General features: G+C 32.2%; 1 protein-coding gene across 1 annotated transcript; it reads left to right on the top strand.

Moving 5' to 3' along the window:
• The first annotated feature begins 18,114 nt into the window (after positions 1 to 18,114).
• LOC112708501 (potassium transporter 5-like) lies at positions 18,115 to 21,781 on the top strand. Its single transcript, XM_029288796.2, has 8 exons — positions 18,115 to 18,311; positions 18,389 to 18,611; positions 18,984 to 19,232; positions 19,310 to 19,351; positions 19,673 to 19,933; positions 20,070 to 20,122; positions 20,331 to 20,445; positions 20,527 to 21,781. The coding sequence occupies exons 1-8, from the start codon at positions 18,177 to 18,179 to the stop codon at positions 21,606 to 21,608; spliced, it is 2,160 nt and encodes a 719-aa protein (XP_029144629.2). The 5' UTR covers positions 18,115 to 18,176; the 3' UTR covers positions 21,609 to 21,781.
• The last annotated feature ends 885 nt before the right edge of the window (positions 21,782 to 22,666 follow it).

Genomic DNA, 22,666 nt, shown 5'->3' with positions numbered 1-22,666 from the left:
ATGGACTCATAATAAGATTTACTAAAGGTTCTGGGTCTTACAAAGTGCAGAGCACTATTGATTTCGGCGCGCACATTGTTACCCACATTTGTGGAGAAGAAAACTCTAGTTTTTTTTTGGCTAACTCTCTGACCAGAACTATCACAAAAGGCTGACAATCACTTGTTAATAATCTCAGCTTGTTCAAGTATAGCTACTGAGAAAAGAATGAGATCATCTGCAAAATACAGATGAGATAAGTCAGGCCCATCCCTTTTAAGGCGAATAAATTTCTAGAAGTCATGATCAACTGCCGCATTAATAAGCTGAGAGAGACTTTTTATACAGAGGACAAAAATATAATGGGAGATGGGGTCTCCTTGACGAATGCCTCTAAAAGGAGTAAATTCATCAAGTTCTTCACCGTTCCATAAAACTCTCATTCTGGCTGTAGAAATGCAATGAAGAATAAGATTAACCATATGAGAAGGGAAACCAATATCCTTGAGCGTGTCTTCAACAAAACTCCACTTGAGCCTATCATAAGCCTTTTCCAAATCAATTGAAACTTAACAAAGAGTACTAATAATAATATTAAAAAATATTTGTTTATAAAGCATAGCCATAAAAAAAATTCAAGATCTTTGATGATTGTTTTGGGCATCTCTTATTGTAAATGAAATTGAAAGGCAAAATCGATAGAATATTAATTAATTTTTTAATTTATTAAGTTAACGCAAAGTTACAATTTGTTGCTTTTGCTGAACGGGAGTTCAAACCTAGAATCATGTTTGTGTTAGAGGAAAAAAAGGTTAACCAAACAAAAATTATAATATTCAAAAAGATTGAACGTATTTTTTGTACTTCCAACGTGTTTACCAAACACACCCTTTAAGAATGTTTTTCTTTTGGGATGATTTCTTCTAATGAGCTTGGTTTTACTCACATCTTCGGCATTTACGACCATTTAATTTTTGTTTGTTATGTGTTATTTAATTATTGACGGATATGCACACATGTATGCATGTAAGAATATGTAATTTTCCTTCAAACAGCTTGATTGCTTATTAATGTTCTTAATTATGATGAAAAGAAACAAAAAGATGACATGGTTTTGAAAGTATTAAAATAGATGTTGATAAGACAATATTTAGTATGGACTTTTCATCACACCCTGAAAGTTGATAGTTAGATTTGACCATTTATTTCAAATTAAAACAAAAATTGATATTACTGTCGGAATTACAGTAGGAATAATCCAACGGTAATAATACACAAAACAACATTTTTTTAGCGCCAAAAATACCGTTGGAAGAATCCGCCGGTAACCAATTATAATCCATCGCAACTTCCGACATTAATTACCATTAGACAAAAAAATTCAGACAGTAAATATTTAACGACGAAGTTTATACTGTCTGATTGTTTCCGACGGTACCTAGCATTTTTCTTGTATCGTCAGTACTAACCAATGATTTACAATGCCTGAAGGACTCGATACACGGGGGATGTCCGAAAAATCCTGATGACTCATCGACTTGCCCACCAACTCGCACAGGACTCGTCTTCAATACTGCAACATAGGGGTGGCAAACGGGCCTTAATCCGCCGGGCCGGCCCGCGTAACCCGCCAAAAAAGGCGGGCTGGACTGAAAATTTGGGACCGCCGAAAGACAAAAGCCCGCCTAACCCAAACCGTTTAAACCGTGGGCTTTGGCGGGGCGGGGCGGGCTTCCCTGGCGGGCTGAAGTTTTTTTTTTTGTCTGAACCCATTAGGCCATTAGCCCATTACCCATGAACCCAGACCCACCCGACCCGACCCAATCCCCATTCCCCACCCAGCGAAACGGCTGAAAGCCTGAAACCTTAAATTGAATCCCCACTCCCTAATCCCTAATTCTAGATTTGCAGCTGCCTCACTCTCACGTCTCACTCCTCTCAATTCCACTCAGTCATCTCGTCTCCAGTCTCCTCGACAGCTCTTAGCCTCTCACTCGGTTCCTCAGTCTCAGTTCCTCAGTTCCTCACCGTCAGTTCCTCAGTTCCTCACTCGGTCATCCTCAGCTCCTCACCGTCACTCTCAGTCTCTCACTTCCATCGTCCATCGACCTCAGCTCAAACTTCAGAGTTCCATCCTCACCCCTGACGGTCGCTGAGTCGGAGTCAGTTCCTCACCGTCGATCTTCGGTCGTCGTGGCCTACTGAGTTATAGCCACCGCTGCTGCTCCGTCTGGCCGTCGTCGCTGCTGCCTGCTGGTCTCGGTCCTGGCTCCTGGGTCTTGTGAGTCGTGACTTGTCCTCTGACTCTGCTAGTCTCGTTCTCGGTCACGGCTGCTCCACGCTCTGGGTCTTGTGTTTTGGGCTGTTTTGTGCTCTGATCCTTCAAGGTCTCCACTCTCCACAACTCTAACCTTTGCTCTGTTTTCAAATTATTAACACAAGTTGATATATGATATACTTGATGATTGTAATTTACAGTGTGTGTTGGCGTTGCTAAGTGAAAGTGCATGGTGTTGTTATTTATTATGTACAGAAAAGGGTGTTTATGAGTGGTTTTGAGTTCAACTCCATCATGATATGATTATGATAGATGTATCAGATGCTTTCTAAGACAGTGTTCGTTTCTACTTGTATGTATACTTGCATGTATGTCAGTGGTAATTAATATTAATAATTAAGTAGCTTGTCAAGTGTGAACTATTAGCAGTAAATTAAAAGTATACTTGATATGTAAATTATTTGGATATTTGCCATATATATGTTGTATTGTTGTATAATTAAGTAGTGCTCGTTTGTTGTTTCACCTTTGATTTGATTTCGTTTAATTTGCATCATGTTCCTTTTCTTTCTTTTAGCTTTGCCTCTTGTATCTTACTATTTTTTCCTTTACTTTTAATCAACCATCAAAACTTAGAAGCAAATGCAACAGAGTGTATTACAAGATATTTGCCATAAATAGTTCATATATTGTGAAATGGAAAATTATATTTGTCAAATTGTTGTCGCAGTTACTTTGTATTACAAGATATTTAGTCTTAAAAAATTAGGATGTCCCTCATATATTGTATGAGACATGCATGGCTTTGTATAAAAAAAAATTAAAATATTTTAAGAGTGCAACTCTTGTTATTTGAAAGTTGATTATATAAAGAGATGTTCTAATATAACTATTTTTAGGGGTATAATTAAAATTTATTAAACTTGTTATAATATTATTAGTAGGTATTTTTAATGATTGTTGGTTAAATACTTGAATTCTGAAATATGAATTCTGAAACTGTTGATCTTTAAACAGAATTTACTTTTATTTCAGGAAATATGAATTCTGAAATTGTGAGTAATCTTGTTACTACTGGAGTCGGTTCTGAGGCTGCTTCGGTCGAGATTGATGCACCTAGTTCGAAAAGGCTAAGACAAGCAACCTCTGATGTTTGGAATTTTTTCAAAAAGTTCGGTCCAGATAAGGATGGAGTAGAACGTGCTGAATGTAAAGGATGCAAGAAAGTGTTTAAAGCTAGAGGTAAGCGATATGGCACTTTTACTATAAAACGTCATCTTGATAGTTGTACTCAAATTAAGCATGAAGATATTGGTCAGACTATAGCAGAATTGCAACTTAAAATGGGTTCACTTAAGATTGATTCAGGAGTGGCTAGAGATATGTTTGCTGGGTATGTAGTTGCTGGGGATAAGCCTTTTAATATGGTTGATGATAGGAGATTTAGAAATTGGGTGAAATATATTAGTCCAACTTTGAAACTTCCTTCTAGGAATACGGTTAAGGCTGACATAGTGAAAGTCCACAAGAGAGAAGCTGCGAAACTTAAAAAAATTTTAGTTTCCATTCCAAATAGAATTTGCTTAACATCTGATCTTTGGACTTCAAGTACCAATGAGGGGTTTATATGTTTGACTGCACATTTTGTTGATGAGAACTGAAAATTACAGAGTAAAATTCTCAATTTTTGTCATATGCCTCCTCCTCACATAGGATATGAATTGTCTTCTAAAATCTTTACGCTTTTGACTGAGTGGAAAGTTGATAAAAAGATTTTTTCCATTACTTTGGATAATGCTTCTTCTAATGATACTTGTGTTGAACACTTGAAAAGTACTTTGGATGTGCATGGTTCATTGTTGTGTGGTGGTGAATTCTTTCATGTTCGTTGCTCTGCTCATATTTTAAATCTTATTGTCCAAGATGGAATGAAAATATGTGGTGATGCAGTGTGTAAGATTAGAGAGGGTATTAAGTTTCTGAGAAAATCTGAAAGTAGAATGGTTAATTTTAAAGAATGTTTTGAAGATATTGAAGGACTTGAGTATACGATTGCATTATGTTTAGATGTTCCTACTAGGTGGAATTCACTTTATGCAATGCTTGCAAGTGCTATTCCTTATAAGAAAGCTTTTGAATTGTATAAAGTAAAAGAAGCTGGGTTTAGAGAGTATTGTCCTTCATCAGATGAGTGGAGAAGAACTGAAAAGATATGTGATTTCTTGTTACCATTTTACGAAACTACCAAGTTGATGTCTGGAACTTCTTACCCAACATCCAACTTGTATTTTTTACAAGTTTGGCAAATCCAGCTGATTTTAATGAATAGTTTGAAGAATGATGAAGTGCTTATAAGGAACATGGGAGAAAAAATGATGATTAAATTCAAGAAATATTGGAAAGAATACAGTGTTGTTCTTGCATTTGGGGCAGTTCTTGATCCTAGATTTAAACTCAACACTTTGGTTCATTGCTATAATGAGATTGATCCTATTAGTGCTAAAGACAAAGTGGAGCATGTGAAGAGTAAGTTATACAAGCTTTTTGAGGTTTATGACCAAAATTCCTCTACAACTGTAGAGAGTTCTTCCCAACTTTCAAGTAATTTTTCTCAAGCAACATCTTCTGCAATTGGAACTCAACTTATTAAAATTGTTGGTGTAAGTATTTTTATCTACCTGATTATATGTATTTTTTATTTTTCATGCTTTTTGATTCATATATTGTTTGTAATGCAAAGGATTTGATGTCCCGTAATCAAGAAGCTGAAGTGAAAAGTGGAAAGAACCAACTGGATATTTATTTGAGTGAGGCAACATTATTTTGCAATGATGCAATCATTGATGTTTTGCAATGGTGGAAAGATAATCATCATCGTTTTCCAACACTATCACTAATGGCACGAGATTTGTTGAGCATTCCTATTACTACCGTGGCTTCAGAATCTGCATTTAGTATGGGTTCTCATGTTTTGAATAAGTATAGAAGTCGTTTGTTGTCAGATAATGTTGAAGCGGTGATTTGCACCAGAAATTGGATACGTGGATATGATGATTTTTGTATATTATATTTATGACATACATACTTGAGTGATTTTGAACATTATTATGTACTATTTTGCTAATATATTTATTTACTTTTTTCTAGAGGAAGATAAAGATCAGGAAGATATTGCAAAAGGAGAAGGCTATTCTTCAGGAGTTGGTTCCAATGATGTTATTGACTTATATGAAGATGAAGATGAAAATTAAGTGTATTGAATTAAGTTTAATTTGCTTTGAAGACTATTTATAATTATGTTTTTGGACTTTGGATTATATATTTATTTTGTCTATGGGACTATTTATAACTATGACTTGAGTATTTTGGATAATTGGATTATATTTATTTACTTTGAAGATTATTTATATACTTTGAAGACTATTTATATTTAATATTTGTATTTATATTGATTTAAATTGAAGATATTAGATATGTTCTTATAAAAAAAATTAATTAGGCGGGCTTAGTCCGATTTATATTGATTTAAATAAAAAATATTAGATATGTTCTTATTAAAAAAAATTAATTAGGCGGGGCGGGCTAGGATTTTGGGACCGCCAGAATAGGCGGGGCGGGGCGGGCCAGCCCGCCAGAGAGCGGGCTTCCGGCGGGGCGGGGCGGGCTTCCCTGCCTGACACCCCTACTGCAACACTACCTAGCATCGTTATCTGCACACCCAGTACTCATCTCGGCAACTCGTTAACGACTCATCCCAATCTCTGTAAATCTGCGCAACGACCTTCTGCTTAGCCAACCAAACCGTCTTATAAGTCGGTCTGAATATAAAATGTGCCTCTGTCGCATTCTATAGTACCTTGATCGACACGGTAGCATCAACTCTAATCGTAGGGAGTATGAAAGCCGAAATAACATGATAATCAAACATCATGTGATCATTAGATATCGAAGAAGGGATTTTGGGCATCTGACATTGAAGAAGATTATAAAGAACAAGAGTTTTGGGCAGGAAGTTCTAATGCAAGTGTCGACATGGAACTTAGTGCAGAGTTCTCATTGTAATATTATATGAATTTTTATTATGTGCTAATTGAATAAAACTTGGATAATAGAACTTTGTGTTTGAATTTTCATGATGAATTTGGTAATTCAATAAAACTTGGTGAATGGAATTCTTAATTTATTTTGGTGAATAAAATTTGGTGAATTGATTTCTAGGCATCATGCAGTAGAATTTGGCTTGCTATCTAATGATTTGCTTTCTTGGAGGAGTACGTGCATGATGCATGAAATGTGTGTATTTCATTTTGGATTTCAACACGAAATTTTTTTGATGCATTTCAAAGTTCCATTCACAAATAAAGCGTGTGTATTTCAAACCAATATAAAATGGGATCAGAGAAATATGTGCATGAGGATATTATGATGGTGTGGTTATGTGTTTGTTGCGACACAAGTGTCTGATGTTGGAATAGCAAAGAATCATGTATGAATCTTTAACTAATCATTTTCAACTTGAAATGGCAAAGAACACATGATGAATATATTCCGAGATATCTATGATCATAATAATAATCCTTGGCACAGATTATTTAGATGATAATAGGTGAGCATAAAGTTATAATTATTTACTCACACCAATAACCAAATTAATACACAAAAATAATATACCATGACATCTATTACCAATATAAAAATTATTTACTCACAGATGTTCCATCGAAAAAAATAAAGATAGGAAAATATTATTGATCTCTGTATTTATTACCAATATAAAAATATACCATAGTTTTCAGATCAGACAAACTTTCTCCTTTAAAATAATAATTCAACAAATAAATTATAAATATCACTAATCTCATTCATAATTATTGAGGATTACAACGAATCTTTCAAATAATAACTAAATATGCAAAAATGTTGATCTCCATACTATTTACTCTAAAGCGTAGCCCAGAAATCATTACTCTTCTTCTGAAACTCGTATTTGTGGTCGTTGAACATCCCCAACAAAAGATCTACCACAACGGATGTATGAATATATTGCTCATTTAGCTGCAAATATGGATTAATTAGTTAAATAATATGCTCAGCATGTATATAATTAATCAATATGTTTTTGGAACTTACAATGGCCGACACCGTGGGATAAAAAGTTCTCTCTCATAGACGACCATTGAAGAACCCAGAGATCAGAGTCGAGACTAAAAGTTCAGTGGCAATATTAAATAGTTAGTGTCAATAAAAGATCACTTTAATTAAAGATGTATATAAAAGATTCATTGCAATTATGTGTGCCTTTGAGGACATTTGGGCACCCCTAGCCTCTTTCACATCAAAATTCATGAAATCTTTTTTTTTTCAGGAATGTCACCTTTTAGGTAATGCCCAGAAGTTACCATATATCTGATAATCTTATAGCCTAAAAATTTTGTTCATGACAAGACTGTTAAGATTCATGTATTATTTTACATATAGTCTGTGTATAAAGAAATGGGTTATGGACACCTCACCAAAGATTTCATAATTTCTTGTCTTGGCTCAACTTGATCGTCATATAATTTTTCATCCAATAAGCTAATGACCATAAGATACCAGTGGTCACTTTCTTCCTTAATTGGCACATAAATCTACAGCAGATAGTTAAGCGTGGGTCATTTCACATTAAACTCGTAAATTTAGTTTTAGTGTGGTTTTGCATAAATTAATCCATCAAAGAATTCACATGCACTCACGAATTTAAGATCTGGTGCAACAGGCCTAAATCGATATATATAGGTAGCAATCATTTTATCCAGTGAATGTCTCATGAAATGTTCCACCTAAAAGGATTAAAGAGATCTCATTCTAATGAATTACGCATAATTCAAAGAAAAGTGATATAAGTTAACATGATATTATAAGTTTATTTACCGCAAAAGATGGCGGAAGCATCCAAAAAGTCTTATTTGCTTGGTCCCATGTGGTCTTCATTACCACAAGCTTGATTATCTACAAATGAGAGGAAAGCAATTTATGACCGGAGACAAATATTCACAGGTAAAATAAAACATACATGCAAAAAACAGCTTGTGTAGTCGTGTAGGTACCTTGTCCGAGATCGGTCTTCCGGGAGCTAGACAAGCAATTTCTTCCCTAGTTACTATCGTGTCATCCACATTAATCATGGTCTCACTGAAATTCAGAGGTTTCATATAGGATAGTTCAACAACAATAATCCTACAAGTGTGAGCTAAAAAAAGGAAACTCACTTTGGATCTTCAATGCTTGCACAAAATGCCTATGCAAATCCTTCATGTTGAACAAACTTTAGCTGCATTTTAGCACAAGGCCTGAATTTGCACCTAAAAGTCTAAAAAAAAAAGAAACTTCTCTATTTTAGGGTTTATTAAGTCAAATTGACATATCATGACCATTCAAAACCAGACATGTGAGATTGTCACCTTAATCCTTGCATTATAGTAACGTGATTTCTCCATTTGGTTATTTGGGTACTGGTAGCAATGACCTTTCACCTTGGAGGTAAGGCAAGGCACACTAGTCGATTGAGCAGGAAGTCGACGTCGAACAGAAAACAATGTGGCATCCCCTGTCTTTGTCATCTTAGCAACTCGCATATTAGGAGATGGGGAGGTGAGCAATTTTTCTTGAGTTAATGAGGATTCAACCTGTGAAATAACTATTAGATTATGAAATCCATCAATTTTTTAGGTAAAAATATGTAAAAATAATGCAATGAGGTTGGAGGTTAAGCTGGCAAGAAATAAAAAAAAGACAAAGTTTCAATAACCAAGGTTTCATTACCTTAGTGGGCAATGTCCTGCAGTAATTGCTGGCAAGAAAAGCTGTAGACTTAGCCTTGGTTCTAAGTTGAGGGTTGACAATGGACTTTCCTTTAATGCTGTCAAGTTGTGAAGATTGTGATACCCGAGACAACCCCGATTCATGCTTATCTAATATAGTGGCATCATCTTCGGCATCAGAGATATCAATGGTTACATCATTGTTGAGTTGTGCCGGGCTGCATCTCAACCTCTTTCTCAATGGTGGATCAACGACTGGTATCATCATTGGGTTTATGTCTACACTTTGCTGAGCAAAATTAACATTGCCAACGGAATCTTTGGGAGGCAGGTTTGTGTTGTACTCATCATGGTCTTTGCACTTATCTGCATTATGGTACAGCTCAAACTCCATCTCCTTGAGTGATCTCTCTATGTTGCCAGAAGCATTGGTTAGTTCCTCAATAGACTTCTTTAATTATAGTAAAAATATAAGATAGGATCTCAAAAAACAGCTAAAATGACAAAAATTTGTTACTAACAAAAAAATATTTTTTTATTTTTTAGACACATATCTATTTTTTTAAGTTATACATTTTAATTTATATAAATTAATGACAATTAAATATACAAAAAATACAAATTAATAAAAAAATAAAATTTAAGATAAACATATCCTGAACAAATTAAAATAAAATAAAGACTTTTAATTATGATCATTAATTATAATCACATATATTTACTTCAAAATTTATACTTTAAAAACTCAGTATATTAATATTTTATATTTTTATTTCTCAATTTTAGACTATCACAAATATTAGTTACTCTCTAATAATGATAATGCTTTTAAAAAAATGAACATAATTAAATGATCTTAAAATTATATAATAATTTTTAAAATAACAAAAAAATATACAATTACTTAAAATATAATATTTGTGCAGTTACTGAAATTTAATTGCCAATATGAAAGTAACGTATAATATCATTTCATAATCAAATAAGTGTTTAATCATAGAATTTAATATTTATATAATAATATGACAAAATAAATTAAAGCTTGAGTTTAATCATAGCAAGAGCTCAAGTTTAAATTTTCATAAATTAATATATTGTTGTTAAAGTGAATTGCACAATAAAAAAAATTCATATATTGAAGTAGAAAAAAATTTATTTATAAATACAAAATTAAAAAAATTATTCTTAAAAGTTGAATATGCAGATAAAAAATAAATTATAACTTGCAAAAATTATCTCTAAAATTTATTACAATAAATAATAAAATTGTAAAAGTCATGTATCTATATAAATTAAATTATATTAAATTATAAGATATCTAGATATTTAATCAATCTAATTAATTAGTTTGTAACTGATTTGATTTAATAATTTAGAAAAAATTGAATAACCTTTTTAAAAATATCCCAATCTAAATAATATAGATTGAAAATAAGAAAATATAACTATATTATATAATACAACATATTATTCCTAAAAATTTACATTATAGCAAATCTAATGCCAAGATTTTTATCATCATCTATAGTATAATCTAATTTCACAATTATTTAAACGTTGTTTTTATGAAAAAATCGCATTATTTATTTTAAAAAAATTTTACTCACTATTATAATTTAAATAGAATATAAAATTGATATTAAACCAATTCCTCAGTCACAAATATTCGTCAAGAACATGAGATTTAAGAGCACACATAATACCTATAACTTTTACACTATCACGGTAAGATGATTATCATAAGTCTTTTTAGCATGAACTAAACAGAACAACATATAATAATAAAGAAACAATCAAATCCAAAAAAATTATAGAACACTTATCATACACTACGACTGTTAGTATTGAAGAAGTTTTAACTATTTATTCTTTTATTAGCTATCTTTTTATTTACTCTGCACTTCACTTACGAATATGTTAAGGACTAAACCTATAACTATGCTTCAACCTTTCAAAATTCGATATATTCTTATCAAACACAATATTATTATGCCTTTTTTCTTTATAAAAACCATTGAATGGAAACTGTTGGTAAAAAGATGAGGTTCTCTTATAATGTGTAACTTTTTATGATAATAAAATAAAAATAAAAAATATGAAATAATATTGTGTATATTTAAGTTAATTATAATATTTTTTAATAACCAGATCGAATTGGATATATTTTGAGTATGCTATACATTTTATAATTTTGTACGAAACAATATTAGCTTTAATTTATATATTTATTATTGGATATTAAAAATAAAAAATATTTGTATTATTAGTATTTTTTAAACCTTCCTCAATTCTGACTGTGATTAGACCTAAAAGATCACCTACCTTGTTGAAAATAAATGTAATCTAATCAATTTTCATCTGATAGTGCTATACATTTACATAAGCGATAAAAATGATGATGTTTATAATTTTGTGTGGCTATCTATATATAGAAGACTAAAATACTATGATTATCTAACAAAATTAATTTTATTTATTGCATTTAATTTGAATAAGTAAAAAAATCATCTTAGTTTAAATTAATCCTTAATTCACATGATTTAAATTTAGCTCAATATATATGATTTGATTTGATTTAATTATTAGTGAAAAATATCTCAAGAACCTATTTTTTTCATAGATTTTTATTTTAATAATTAATTAATCAATTATTAATTAATTAATACAGATAATTAGTATAATTAATTTGATTTAATAAATTAAAAAATACTACCAAATTAAATTGATATAAATTATAATAAATTATGTAATATTTAAATATCTAATCAAATCAATTAGTTGATATAGTTAATTTATCATAATAAATTATATTTAATGAGTTAAAAGAAACAAATCGCTAAACACTCTCATAAGCATGTCACGTCAATAGCATCATTAAGTATAGAAACTTAATTTTTATATAATAAAATAGATAATAAATAAAATATATGAGAATATGATATGTGACATATTTTAATTATGAAATTAGTATTATATAATAGATTTTTTCTGAATCCTTATTGCTTGTTCGTTGCTAATTTTGACGTAATTACTTAATTATTTTCACCTATAAAACTATCAACTACCTAATATTATGATTTAATTAATAAGAATGATGACATTAATATTTTTTCATAAGTCTTGTTATTATTTATAATTAGAAAATAGCCATATATAAATAGAATTATTTTCTTAATGAATATTATTTTGTTGGCAAATTCTATATTACCTTTAAAATTTTAGCGTGGTTGAGTCTAATTTCTACATTTTGAAATGAATTTACTCAAAAAAATTAATATATAAATCGCATTATTATTACAAAATTACTTTTTAAATATAATTAGTAGTGCTTATTTAAACCATTAAATTTAACTTCTAATAATATTAAAGTCAACCTATTTTATTATCTTGTACCTTTAAAGAATTTACACGACTGACATAAAAATATAACAATTAAAAAAAATTTCATTACAATGGGAACATTCATTTTAACAAATATTCTTCTATCTAATACTATAAAAAATACATTGACCACTTTGAATTGCTACAGGTCAACTTTCATCGACAGTAGTAGAATGCCTGAATTGGGATATATTTATCAAACAAACAATCAATAAAATATTCATCCGTACTTTTCTATTTTGGGTATTATACATAAAAAAATTATACATAAAGAACAAAAAAAGAAGAAGAAAAGAAGAGTTGAAATAGCAAGAGTGATAAAAATCACGATTCTTATAATTTTGTGTAGCCATCTATATATAGTAGACCAGATAACTATCATTATCTAACAAAATTAATTTGTATTTATTGCACTCAACCTGAATAAGTAAGAAATTATTTTATTTTAATTTAGTTATTAATTCACATGATCTGAATTTAACTCATTTGATTATTAGTTGAAAATATCTCAGTTGTCTATTTTATTCATAGATTAATTATTTTAATGACTAATAAATTAATCAAATTAATTAATTAGTACACACAAGAAATTTGGTTTAATAAATTAAAAAATACTAACAGAATATTAAAATAAATAAATTAGAAAAGACTACCAAATCAAATTGATATAAATTATAATAAATTATATGATATTTAAATATCTAATCAAATCAATTAGTTGATATAGTTAGTTTATCGTAATAACTTGTATTTAATAAGTTAAAAGAAATAAATCGGAAACACTCTCAGAAGCATGCCACGTCAGCTCCATCATTAAGTGCAGAAATCCGATTTTTATATACTAGAATAGATGAGTATTCTCATGAATGTATTTTTAACACTAATTAGATATTAAAAAACGAATTCCGCTAGGGAGCCAATGGGGTATCTGTACAATGTGTACAATGGGCTGCTTATTTGATCCAATATGAGTTAAAAATAAAAATTACCCAAATTTACTCTAATTTCAAAAGTACTGTTCATTTTTGTGTTAACCACCATTGTACACATTGTACTCCAATTACATTGACTCCCTATACTTTTCCTTAAAAAAATATTCATCAATAATCCTTCACTCACTCTTTCTAATTAACAAAGTTCAATTATGTCTTGCTCAACCATAAGTTTCAACAAATATATTTGGGGAAAGAAAAATGCAAGATTATTTACTGACCTTTCTTGTTTCATGGCTAGATTTATTCTATTAGCTTATAGTTGGTCTCATACATGTCTTTTCATTGATCTTTTGTGTGGCACACTATCAATTTCAGACTTCTAAGCATATAAATATTATGAAACCAAATAGTCAAAATTATAAATCTGTTGATGAATAAGGTTCAAAAATTAAAGAAACTACAATAAAATATTTTTTTTTGCTATTCTAAAAAATGAAGATAAAAATGTTGTAAAGAAAAAAATGAAAACCTTATTTGGGAAAGTGAGAAACGACTCTGATGACTTGAGAAATGGCTAGAAGTCTTGGGTCTCCTTTGAGGTCATAATCTTCTGTGAAGATTTCTTTTTTTTTTTCTTTTCTTTTGTTTCTTCTTTTCTGATTTTCTATCTCAAATGTGAAGTATGTGTCTCTGTGTATATATGTGTGACAGTTTTGATGAAAAAGACCTCCTCCTCAAAGAACACCACAGGACGTCGATGACCATAAAGACGAGAAGGACACAAATTTTAGAGATGGGGTGGGCAGGGGTGCGAAATAGTCTCGATCCAAACTCTGACAGTTGCATGCATTCATGGGTAGTTTCGATCCGGACCGTGGCAGTTGCTGCTAGCACCTTTTTTCATTGCAGTGGTGAAGAAGAAGAAGAGATCCCATCTGCAAAACAAATAATAAGAGAAAGAAAAAGAGAATTATTTGTAAAAATATTAAATATTAAGGAGCATTTAATAATAAAATTAAACATATAAATTTGTATTTAATCTACACCATTAGATATAATAATAAAATGATCTAACAGTTTAAATTAAAAGCCAGACTAAGGGACTAACGTTAGTCCCAAAGATAGTTAGGACCAACAAATCAGCCACCGTTAAATAATATATAAATTTTTGTTAAAACTGAACTGGTTTAACTGAATTGAATTGAAATTGAACTGAAACTATTTTAAATAAACCAGTTTTAATAAATAAAAAACTGAACTGAAACCATAGTTTTTATGAAAACCAGTTTTTTAAAACTCAGTTTTTATGGTTCAGTTTAGTTTAAACTAAATTAAAACTGGTTTTATTTAAACTCTAAAATTAGTTTTTACATACTCTCTTTCTCCCTTTCCTCTCTCTCTCTCCTCTTTCTTCCCCTCATCTCTCCCTTTTCTCTCTCTCTCTCTCTCTCTCTCTCTCTCATTCTCTCTCTCTTTGTCTCCCTCCCCTCTCTCTCTCTCTCTCTCTCTCTCTCTCTCTCTCTCTCCCTCTCTCTTCCCCTTTCTTTCTCTCTCTCTCCCCCTCCCATCTCTCTCTTCATCTTTCTCTCTCTGTCTCCCTCCTTCTCTCTCCCCCCTCCCCCCTCTCTCTCCTTCTCTCTCTATCTCTCCATTCCCATCTCTCTTTCTCTCTCTCCTCCTCTTTCTCCCTCTCCTCTCTCTCCCTCCTTTCCCTCTCTCTTTCCCTTTCTTTCTTTCTCTCTCTCTCTCTTTCTCCCCTCTCCTCTCCTCTCCCTCCTCTCTCTCCTCATCCCATCTCTCTCTTCATATTTCTCTCTCTCTCTCTCCTCTTTTTCTCGCTCTCCCCTTTTCTTTCTCTCTCTCTCCCCCCTCTTTGTTCCTATCTCTCTCTCTCTCTCTCTCTTTCTCTCCTTCTCCTCTTTCTTCCCCTCTTCTCTCTCTCTCTCCTTTTCCTCTCGCTCTCTCTTCCTCTTTTTCCTTTTTCTCCCCTCTCCCTCGCTCCCCTCCATTCCCCTTCTCTCTCTCTCTCTCCCTCCTTTTCCCCTTCTCTTTCTCTCTCCCTCTTTTCTCTCTTTCTCCCCTTTTGTTTCTCTCTCCTCTCCATCTCTCTCTCTCTCTCCATCCCTTCTCTCTTTCTCTCTCTCTCCCCTTTTTTTCTCTCTTTTGCTCTCCTATTTCTCTCTCTCCCCCTTCTTTTCTTTCTCTCTTCTCTTCTCTCTCTTTCTTCTTTTTCCTCTCTCTTTTTCTCCTATTTCTTCCTTTTTTCTCTCTTTTCTCTTTCTCTCTCAACTTTCTCTCACTCTATATCCCTTTTCTCTCTCTCTCCCCTCATTTCTTCAAAATAAGAGAGAGAAAAAAGAAAAAAAGGGGAGAAGGAGAGATAGAAAAGAGAGAGGAGGAGGAGAGAGGGGGAGAAAGAGCGCAATAGAGAAAGAGGAAGAGAAAGTGAGAGAGATAGAGAGAGGAGAGGAGAGGAAGAGGGAAGAAGAGAGAGGGAAGAGAGATAGAGAGAAAGAGGGATAGAGGAGAGAGAATGAGAGAAATGGATAGAGAGAGGAAAGGGAGAGAGAAAGAAAGGGAAGGGGGAGAAAGAGGGGCAGGAGAGAGAAAGGAGAGGGGAAGAGAGAGGAAGATAAGAAGAGAGAGCGGGGGAGAGAGAAAAGGAAAAGGGGGAGAGAGAGAGGAAGACAAAGAGAGGGAAGGGGAAAAAGAGGGGTGAGAGATAAGAGGAAGAATGAGAGGGGAAGGAGAGAGAGAAAGGGAGAGAAGGAGAGAGAGAGAAAGGAGGGAAAGAGAGGAAGAGAAGAGGAGAAAGAGAGAAAGAGGGAAAGAAAAGAGAAAAAGGAGAGAAGGGAGAGAGAGAAAGAGAGAGAGAGAGAAGAGGGAGAGAAGGAGAGAAAGAGGGAGGGAGAGAGAGGAGAAGAAAGAGAATGTAAAATATAATTTTATATATGTTAAAAGAGAGAGGGAGCGAAAGAGAGAGAGAGAGAGAGAGAGAGAGAGAGAGAGAGAAAGGAGGGGATGAAAGGAGAAGAGGGAGAGAGAGAGGAATATGGATAGGGGAGAGAGAGGATGAGAGAAAGGGATAGAGAGGGACAAAAGAGAGAGAGAGAGAGAGAGAGAGAGAGAGAGAGAAAGAGAGAAAGGGGGGAGGGGAGAAAGAGGGGAAGGGGGGAGAGAGAGAAAAGGAAAAGAGAGAGGAGTGAGAGAGAGAGGGAGAGAAGAAGAGAGAGAGAGGAAGAGGAGAAGGAGAGAGAGTGTGAGAGAAAGAGAGAAAAAGAGAGAGAGAGAGAGAGGTAGATGGGGGAGACAGAAGGGGGAGAGAGGGAGAGGGGGAGAGAGGGAGAGAGTAGGGGAGAGAGAGAAGGGGAGAGAGAAAATGTAAAAACTAATTTTATATATGTTAAAAGTTAAAACTAGTTTTAACCTATAAACCAGTTTAAATTGGTTTTATTTTTACGAACTGGTTTAAACTGGTACACTGTATTGTAAACTGGCTTAAAACCAGTTTCTTATTTGACAAAGTAGTTTCGTTCAGTTTCTAAACCATTTAAAATGGTTTAGTGCAGTTTCAGTTCAGTTTATGAAAAAACTGAACCATGAACACCCCTATAAATGACTTATATTAACGATGATCTTATTTATTGTTATAAATGCTAAATTAAATAAGTTATAATTATTTTTTATTTGAAATTAAATGAGAATAAAATCAGATATTATTTTTTGGGCTTTAAATACTGTTTTTATTTGGGTTTTAGAGTTTAATGAATGTCATGCTCAAATATAAATAGTAATTTTAAGGTTTCGATTCTCAATATACCAAAGTTGTCTCAGTAATTTTGAGAGGAGTTACAATAATTTAGCCACTCTATTAGAAATACAGAAGATTTTAGTTGAGAAAAACTCTTCTATTACTTTCTAATTTCTATTAGTAAAGATACGCTTCCGCACTATGATATTATATATATTTTTTTTTTGTGATTCAATAGGAGGATGATGATAATATACATTATAAAATAATTTATTCCAACATTATAAAAGAAATAAAATCCTTATGATCTCAAAAGCTCGGAGTAAAGAATTTTTCTTTTTTTTTTACCATAAAAAAGAATTTCTCTTATTTTATATTATATTCAGAGCACCCTAATAATATTTTTTACCATTATCAACAATATATATTATTGATAGAAATTATTGCCAAATAATTTTTTAAAATATTTAAAAGCATGTTTTTAGAAACATTTTGTTGTAATGCAGCATATATGGTATGCGGCTGAAAAGTTTTACCAACACAATTCATGTGATTGATGAGGTAACATGTTTTATATGTCTCATCAATTATATTATGGTTAGAGTTGGAAGTAAACCAGGTCGAAGACATAAGTTCTCTTAAAAAAAAAAAAGTCAATAAAGGATGTCAAAACGCAGAAGTTAATTGCAATACACAGTTGAATTTTATTTGGTGTTGTCTTGTACGTATAGATACAGTCTTTATTAAATTTTTTTTCTCCGATTTCTTGGGAACTAAGATAGGAGATGATAGGAACCAAATGTGGCGATGTATCAAGTTAGTGAAAAGAGCACTTGCATGCCCTCCAACCATATATGCTTGCCTAAAGAATCGCATTGATGGGGTCTTCGCCTATTCGCCAAAGAAAAATCCTAAAATGTAGAAATGAACGTGAACTACGTACGTCAACAAAATTGAGACTTTTGTGCAGGAGGTTGACCATTTCCTCTATTATTATAATATATAAGAAGAGAAGAAACACCCGCAAGGGAGACAGTACAGCAAAAGAGATGTTCGGAGAAACAGATCCGATGGGCACAGATAAAGAGATGGAGACGGTGGCCTCTGCTAAAGTCCGACGCATGGACTCTTTCATCAACTTGGAAGCTGGACGTGTTACCATGAGTGAAACACATGGCTCTAAGGTATATCATTGTTATATAGTGTAGTGTAGTTTTTTTTTTATAAATAAATAAATAAATAAACAATATGACATTATTAGGTTAGCTGGAGGACTACGTTAAGTTTGGCATTTCAAAGCATAGGGATTGTTTATGGTGATATCGGCACATCTCCGCTTTATGTGTATTCCAGCATTTTTACCAGTGGAATAAAAAACAACGAAGATATTCTTGGCGTCTTATCCCTCATCATCTATACTATTCTGCTCATACCTTTTCTTAAGTATGTCTTTATTGTACTATGGGCGAACGACAACGGCAATGGTAATTTCTCAATATCACATTTAAATATTTAATTCAATTCATTCCTATCTTTTGTTTTTGATGTTTCACCTTATACATTTATTATTAACTCTTAACCTTATTACTTTTGTTACTTGAACAAAGGAGGATAAAGATCTCTTCTTGATTTTACTAAATTTTTTAATTAATTTACTTAATTTGTTATGTGAAACTCCTTGGTATTGCAATAATCATTTTAAGCGTGGCAAGTAATACTCTAAAATCATTATCTATGAAATGTAGTTAAAATATTTTTATTTTACTTCATCATCTTATTCTCATGCGTTTGACGGGTGTTAGTTTTATCTTGATGATGCTGCACATCATCATATATATGAAACTTGTGTTGTGTAGGTGGAGCATTTGCATTGTATTCGCTGATATGCAGACACGTAGAGGTGAGTTTGATTCCAAATCAACAACCAGAGGACAGAAAACTTTCTAACTACAAGCTGGAACTACCGTCTAGTCAGCTCAAACAATCCCAAACACTGAAGCAGATGCTTGAGAACAGTCAGTTTGCTCGTATTCTTCTTTTGCTTGCAACCATTCTGGGAACTTCCATGGTCATTGGAGACGGCTTTCTTACTCCCTCAATGTCAGGTGTGTATATATATAGATCCATATACTCTCTCTCTATATATATCTATATATAAACATGATGTTCATTTTACATGCAGTCCTTTCTGCCGTAAGTGGGATCAGTAAATCACTCGGTCAAGGTACTTAAACCAATGACTTCATTTTCTTTTAATCTCAGAGTAGGTTTGGTTAAATGTTACATAATAAAAAAAAATAATATTTGTATTATTTTTTTGTAGTGTACATTTTTTTTATATTTTTTATGATATAGGAATTTTTTATCTTTTTATTTTTTATTAATTATTTTTAACACAAAAGATAAAAAATACAACAAAAAATATATAAAATATATTAATGAACATAATATTTATTTATTATTTTTTTAACTAAGAGTGATTAAAATAATCACAATTAATATGTGTATATATAGAATCTTTATTTTTTTTATTTTTTTAACGCAGATGCTACAGTGGGAATCGCTATAGGAATCTTAATTATTCTATTTTCTTTGCAAAGATTCGGTACAGATAAAATGGGATTTTCATTTGTACCAATTATTTTAGTATGGTTTTTACTCATAGGGGGAATTGGTATCTATAATTTGTTCAAATATGATATCGGAGTGTTGCGTGCTTTCAATCCAAAATATATAATTGATTACTTCAAACGCAATGGTAAACAAGGATGGCTATCACTTGGTGGAGTCTTTCTATGCATAACAGGTCGGCATATAGCATATTTACTTAAAGCATTTTATTTTTATTATTAATTGGAAAATCAGTTTCGCTCCTAGTTTATTAATCTCCTTAATTAAGTTGTATTGTTCTTTAATTCTAATTAGTACTCATATAATCACAGGATCTGAAGCCATGTTTGCAGACTTGGGTCACTTTAATGTACGAGCAATTCAAGTAAGTAAATAAATGTAAACTTGTGTTGTGCATATATTTTCTCTATCTATCTTATATTAAACTTGCTTTTTTTTTTCTGATTTGCTGGACTTTGCTAATATATTTACTTGGTCATACAGCAACGTTTATTATGTCATCTAATCACATTCTAATTTCTAAGCGTTATATAAGAAGTACGATTACTAAATTATCGTTATTATTGACGCAGATTAGCTTCACTTTTATTACATGTCCTGCAATATTGTGTGCATATACTGGGCAAGCTGCATTTCTTCGAAAGTTTCCTGAAAAAGTGGGCAATACTTTCTATGAAAGTCTACCAAGTAAGTTGAGCAATCGAAGGAAATTTAGTTACTGTAGTTATTATGATTAATTAGTAAAGTCCAATGTAACAATACATGCAGATGCCATATACTGGCCAACATTTGTGGTGGCTGTTGGTGCTGCTATCATAGCAAGCCAAGCAATGATTTCAGGAGCATTTTCCATCATATCGCAGGCCCTGAGTCTAGGTTGTTTTCCACGAGTTAAGGTTGTGCATACTTCCACTAAGCACGAGGGTCAGGTGTATATTCCTGAGATCAACTACATGTTCATGATTGGAAGCATTATTATGTGTATTGCCTTCAAAACCACAGAAAAGATAAGTCAAGCATACGGGATTGCAGTTATTGGGGATATGCTTATCACAACGTGGCTGGTTTCATTGATAATGGTAGTTATATGGAAGAAGAGCATATGGCAAGCTACTATCTTCTTATTGGTATTCGGCTGCATAGAGGCTATTTATTTCTCATCTCAGATAACAAAGTTTATGGAAGGAGGCTATATTCCAATTGTGTCTTCTTTGTTCTTGACGATGATCATGGGAATCTGGCATTACGTGCACAAAGAGAGGTACATGTTCGAACTTAGAAATAAAGTTCGCAGTGAGTACATAGGGGAATTGGCCATGGATAGGGACATAAGAAGAGTTCCCGGGGTGGGGTTGCTCTACTCTGAGCTTGTGCAGGGAATTCCTCCGATATTCCCCCATCTCATAGCCTGTATGTCATCCATCCATTCAGTCATTGTCTTTGTTTCTATCAAGGTCATCCCTATCAGTCGAGTTTCTTTGGAGGAGAGGTTTCTATTTTGCCATTTGGAGCCCAGAGAGTATCGAATGTTCCGTTGCATAGTTAGATGCGGTTACAAAGATAAACTCGAAGATGCTCTCGTGTTTGAATCACAGTTAATACAAAATCTCAAGGCCTTCATTCACCTAGATGAACCTGAGGTCAACTTCATCGACATGGCAATGCAAAGAGGTGTGATGTATATGCTTGGTGAAGCAGAGGTGGTGGCTCAACCAAATTCATCGTTCCTCAATAAGATAATTGTCAACTATGCTTACACTTTCTTAAGAAAGAACTTCCGTCAAGGAAACCAATTGATGGCTATTCCGCGTAAGAGACTTCTCAAGATTGGAATGACATATGAAATATAACTTATCATCAACGATCATTTTATTTCTCCCTTACTCTTGATCTACTACATTTCTACGTGCATCAAATTTATTTGTACTTATTTTTTTCGTCTTTTATTCATTGTATTTTTATGTAATCAGACAAATACTCAAGTAAGTATCAAATAATAAGACCATCTCCAGTTGAAAACTCATCTCAATCTTTATTTATGGCCTATTTATCATAAGAAGTAACTTCATACCAGCTTTTGCATCATAAACAATAAATAAGAACTCAAAACATTTCTCTCTGTTCTATTAGAAGGAACTAAGTTTAGTTGCTATTGTGATCTCACTTAATTAATTAATTAAAATAATTAAATTAATGTAGTTATTTATTTTTTATAATAATATTATTGAAATTTATAAATTAAAAAATAATTCATTATTATGAAGATAGTATATAAGACAAGAAACCCATTAACTTGACATCTTAAGATTTTAATTTAGATGTAATGTTTTCGCATCTTATATTCTTACACTTGGATCTTCTCCGTTGGAGTCTTCTCATCTTATGTAGTTCAATTTTAGACATGTTTAATTTTCATAAAATTATTAACAAAATTTTTGGATTTTATTTTATAAATAAATATAAAAATATTTTTATTTTTAGCAGATACCAATTCCCTAGAGAATAAGGTTGGGGTCTTGGGATGATCGGTCCATCTTACTCCTACTCGTTAAATTGAGCGACATAAAAATTGGTGGTTAGGGCAAGGATAATCTCCTTACCCTCCTCATCCAACTCCTTTCTCACAAAAAACAATGAAAATTCTTAAATATGATTAATAGTTTATTTATAATTATGTCAATGCTTATGTGTAAGAGTATATAAAATAAATGAATAACATTGTTTCTCATTAATTTAGTAAGTAAATTGTTCTTTATGAGTTTATTATTATACTTACAATATCAAACATACGAATTAATTTAAAAAAAATTGGGTATATAAATTATGACCTATCCATCAAAACCTATACTATATTAATAATAAGCACATGGTGAGTTCAAAGTATGCTAATTCTATATAAGAGAATAAA

The sequence above is a fragment of the Arachis hypogaea genome, chromosome 8 (genome assembly GCF_003086295.3).
Source record: "Arachis hypogaea cultivar Tifrunner chromosome 8, arahy.Tifrunner.gnm2.J5K5, whole genome shotgun sequence".
In the NCBI taxonomy this organism is placed as follows: domain Eukaryota; kingdom Viridiplantae; phylum Streptophyta; class Magnoliopsida; order Fabales; family Fabaceae; genus Arachis; species Arachis hypogaea.
Note: the sequence above shows the minus strand (reverse complement) of the source record. Positions and strands in the feature narration are given on the sequence as shown.

What these genes read in the sequence shown, in the direction of transcription:
- LOC112708501 (XM_029288796.2), top strand. Translation starts at nt 18,177, where the DNA reads ATGTTCGGAGAAACAGATCCGATGGGCACAGATAAAGAGATGGAGACG. An exon ending in GGCGAACGACAACGGCAATG is followed by an intron (nt 18,612 to 18,983) that starts GTAATTTCTCAA and finishes TGTGTTGTGTAG; the next exon opens with GTGGAGCATTTGCATTGTAT. An exon ending in TTTCTATGAAAGTCTACCAA is followed by an intron (nt 20,446 to 20,526) that starts GTAAGTTGAGCA and finishes CAATACATGCAG; the next exon opens with ATGCCATATACTGGCCAACA.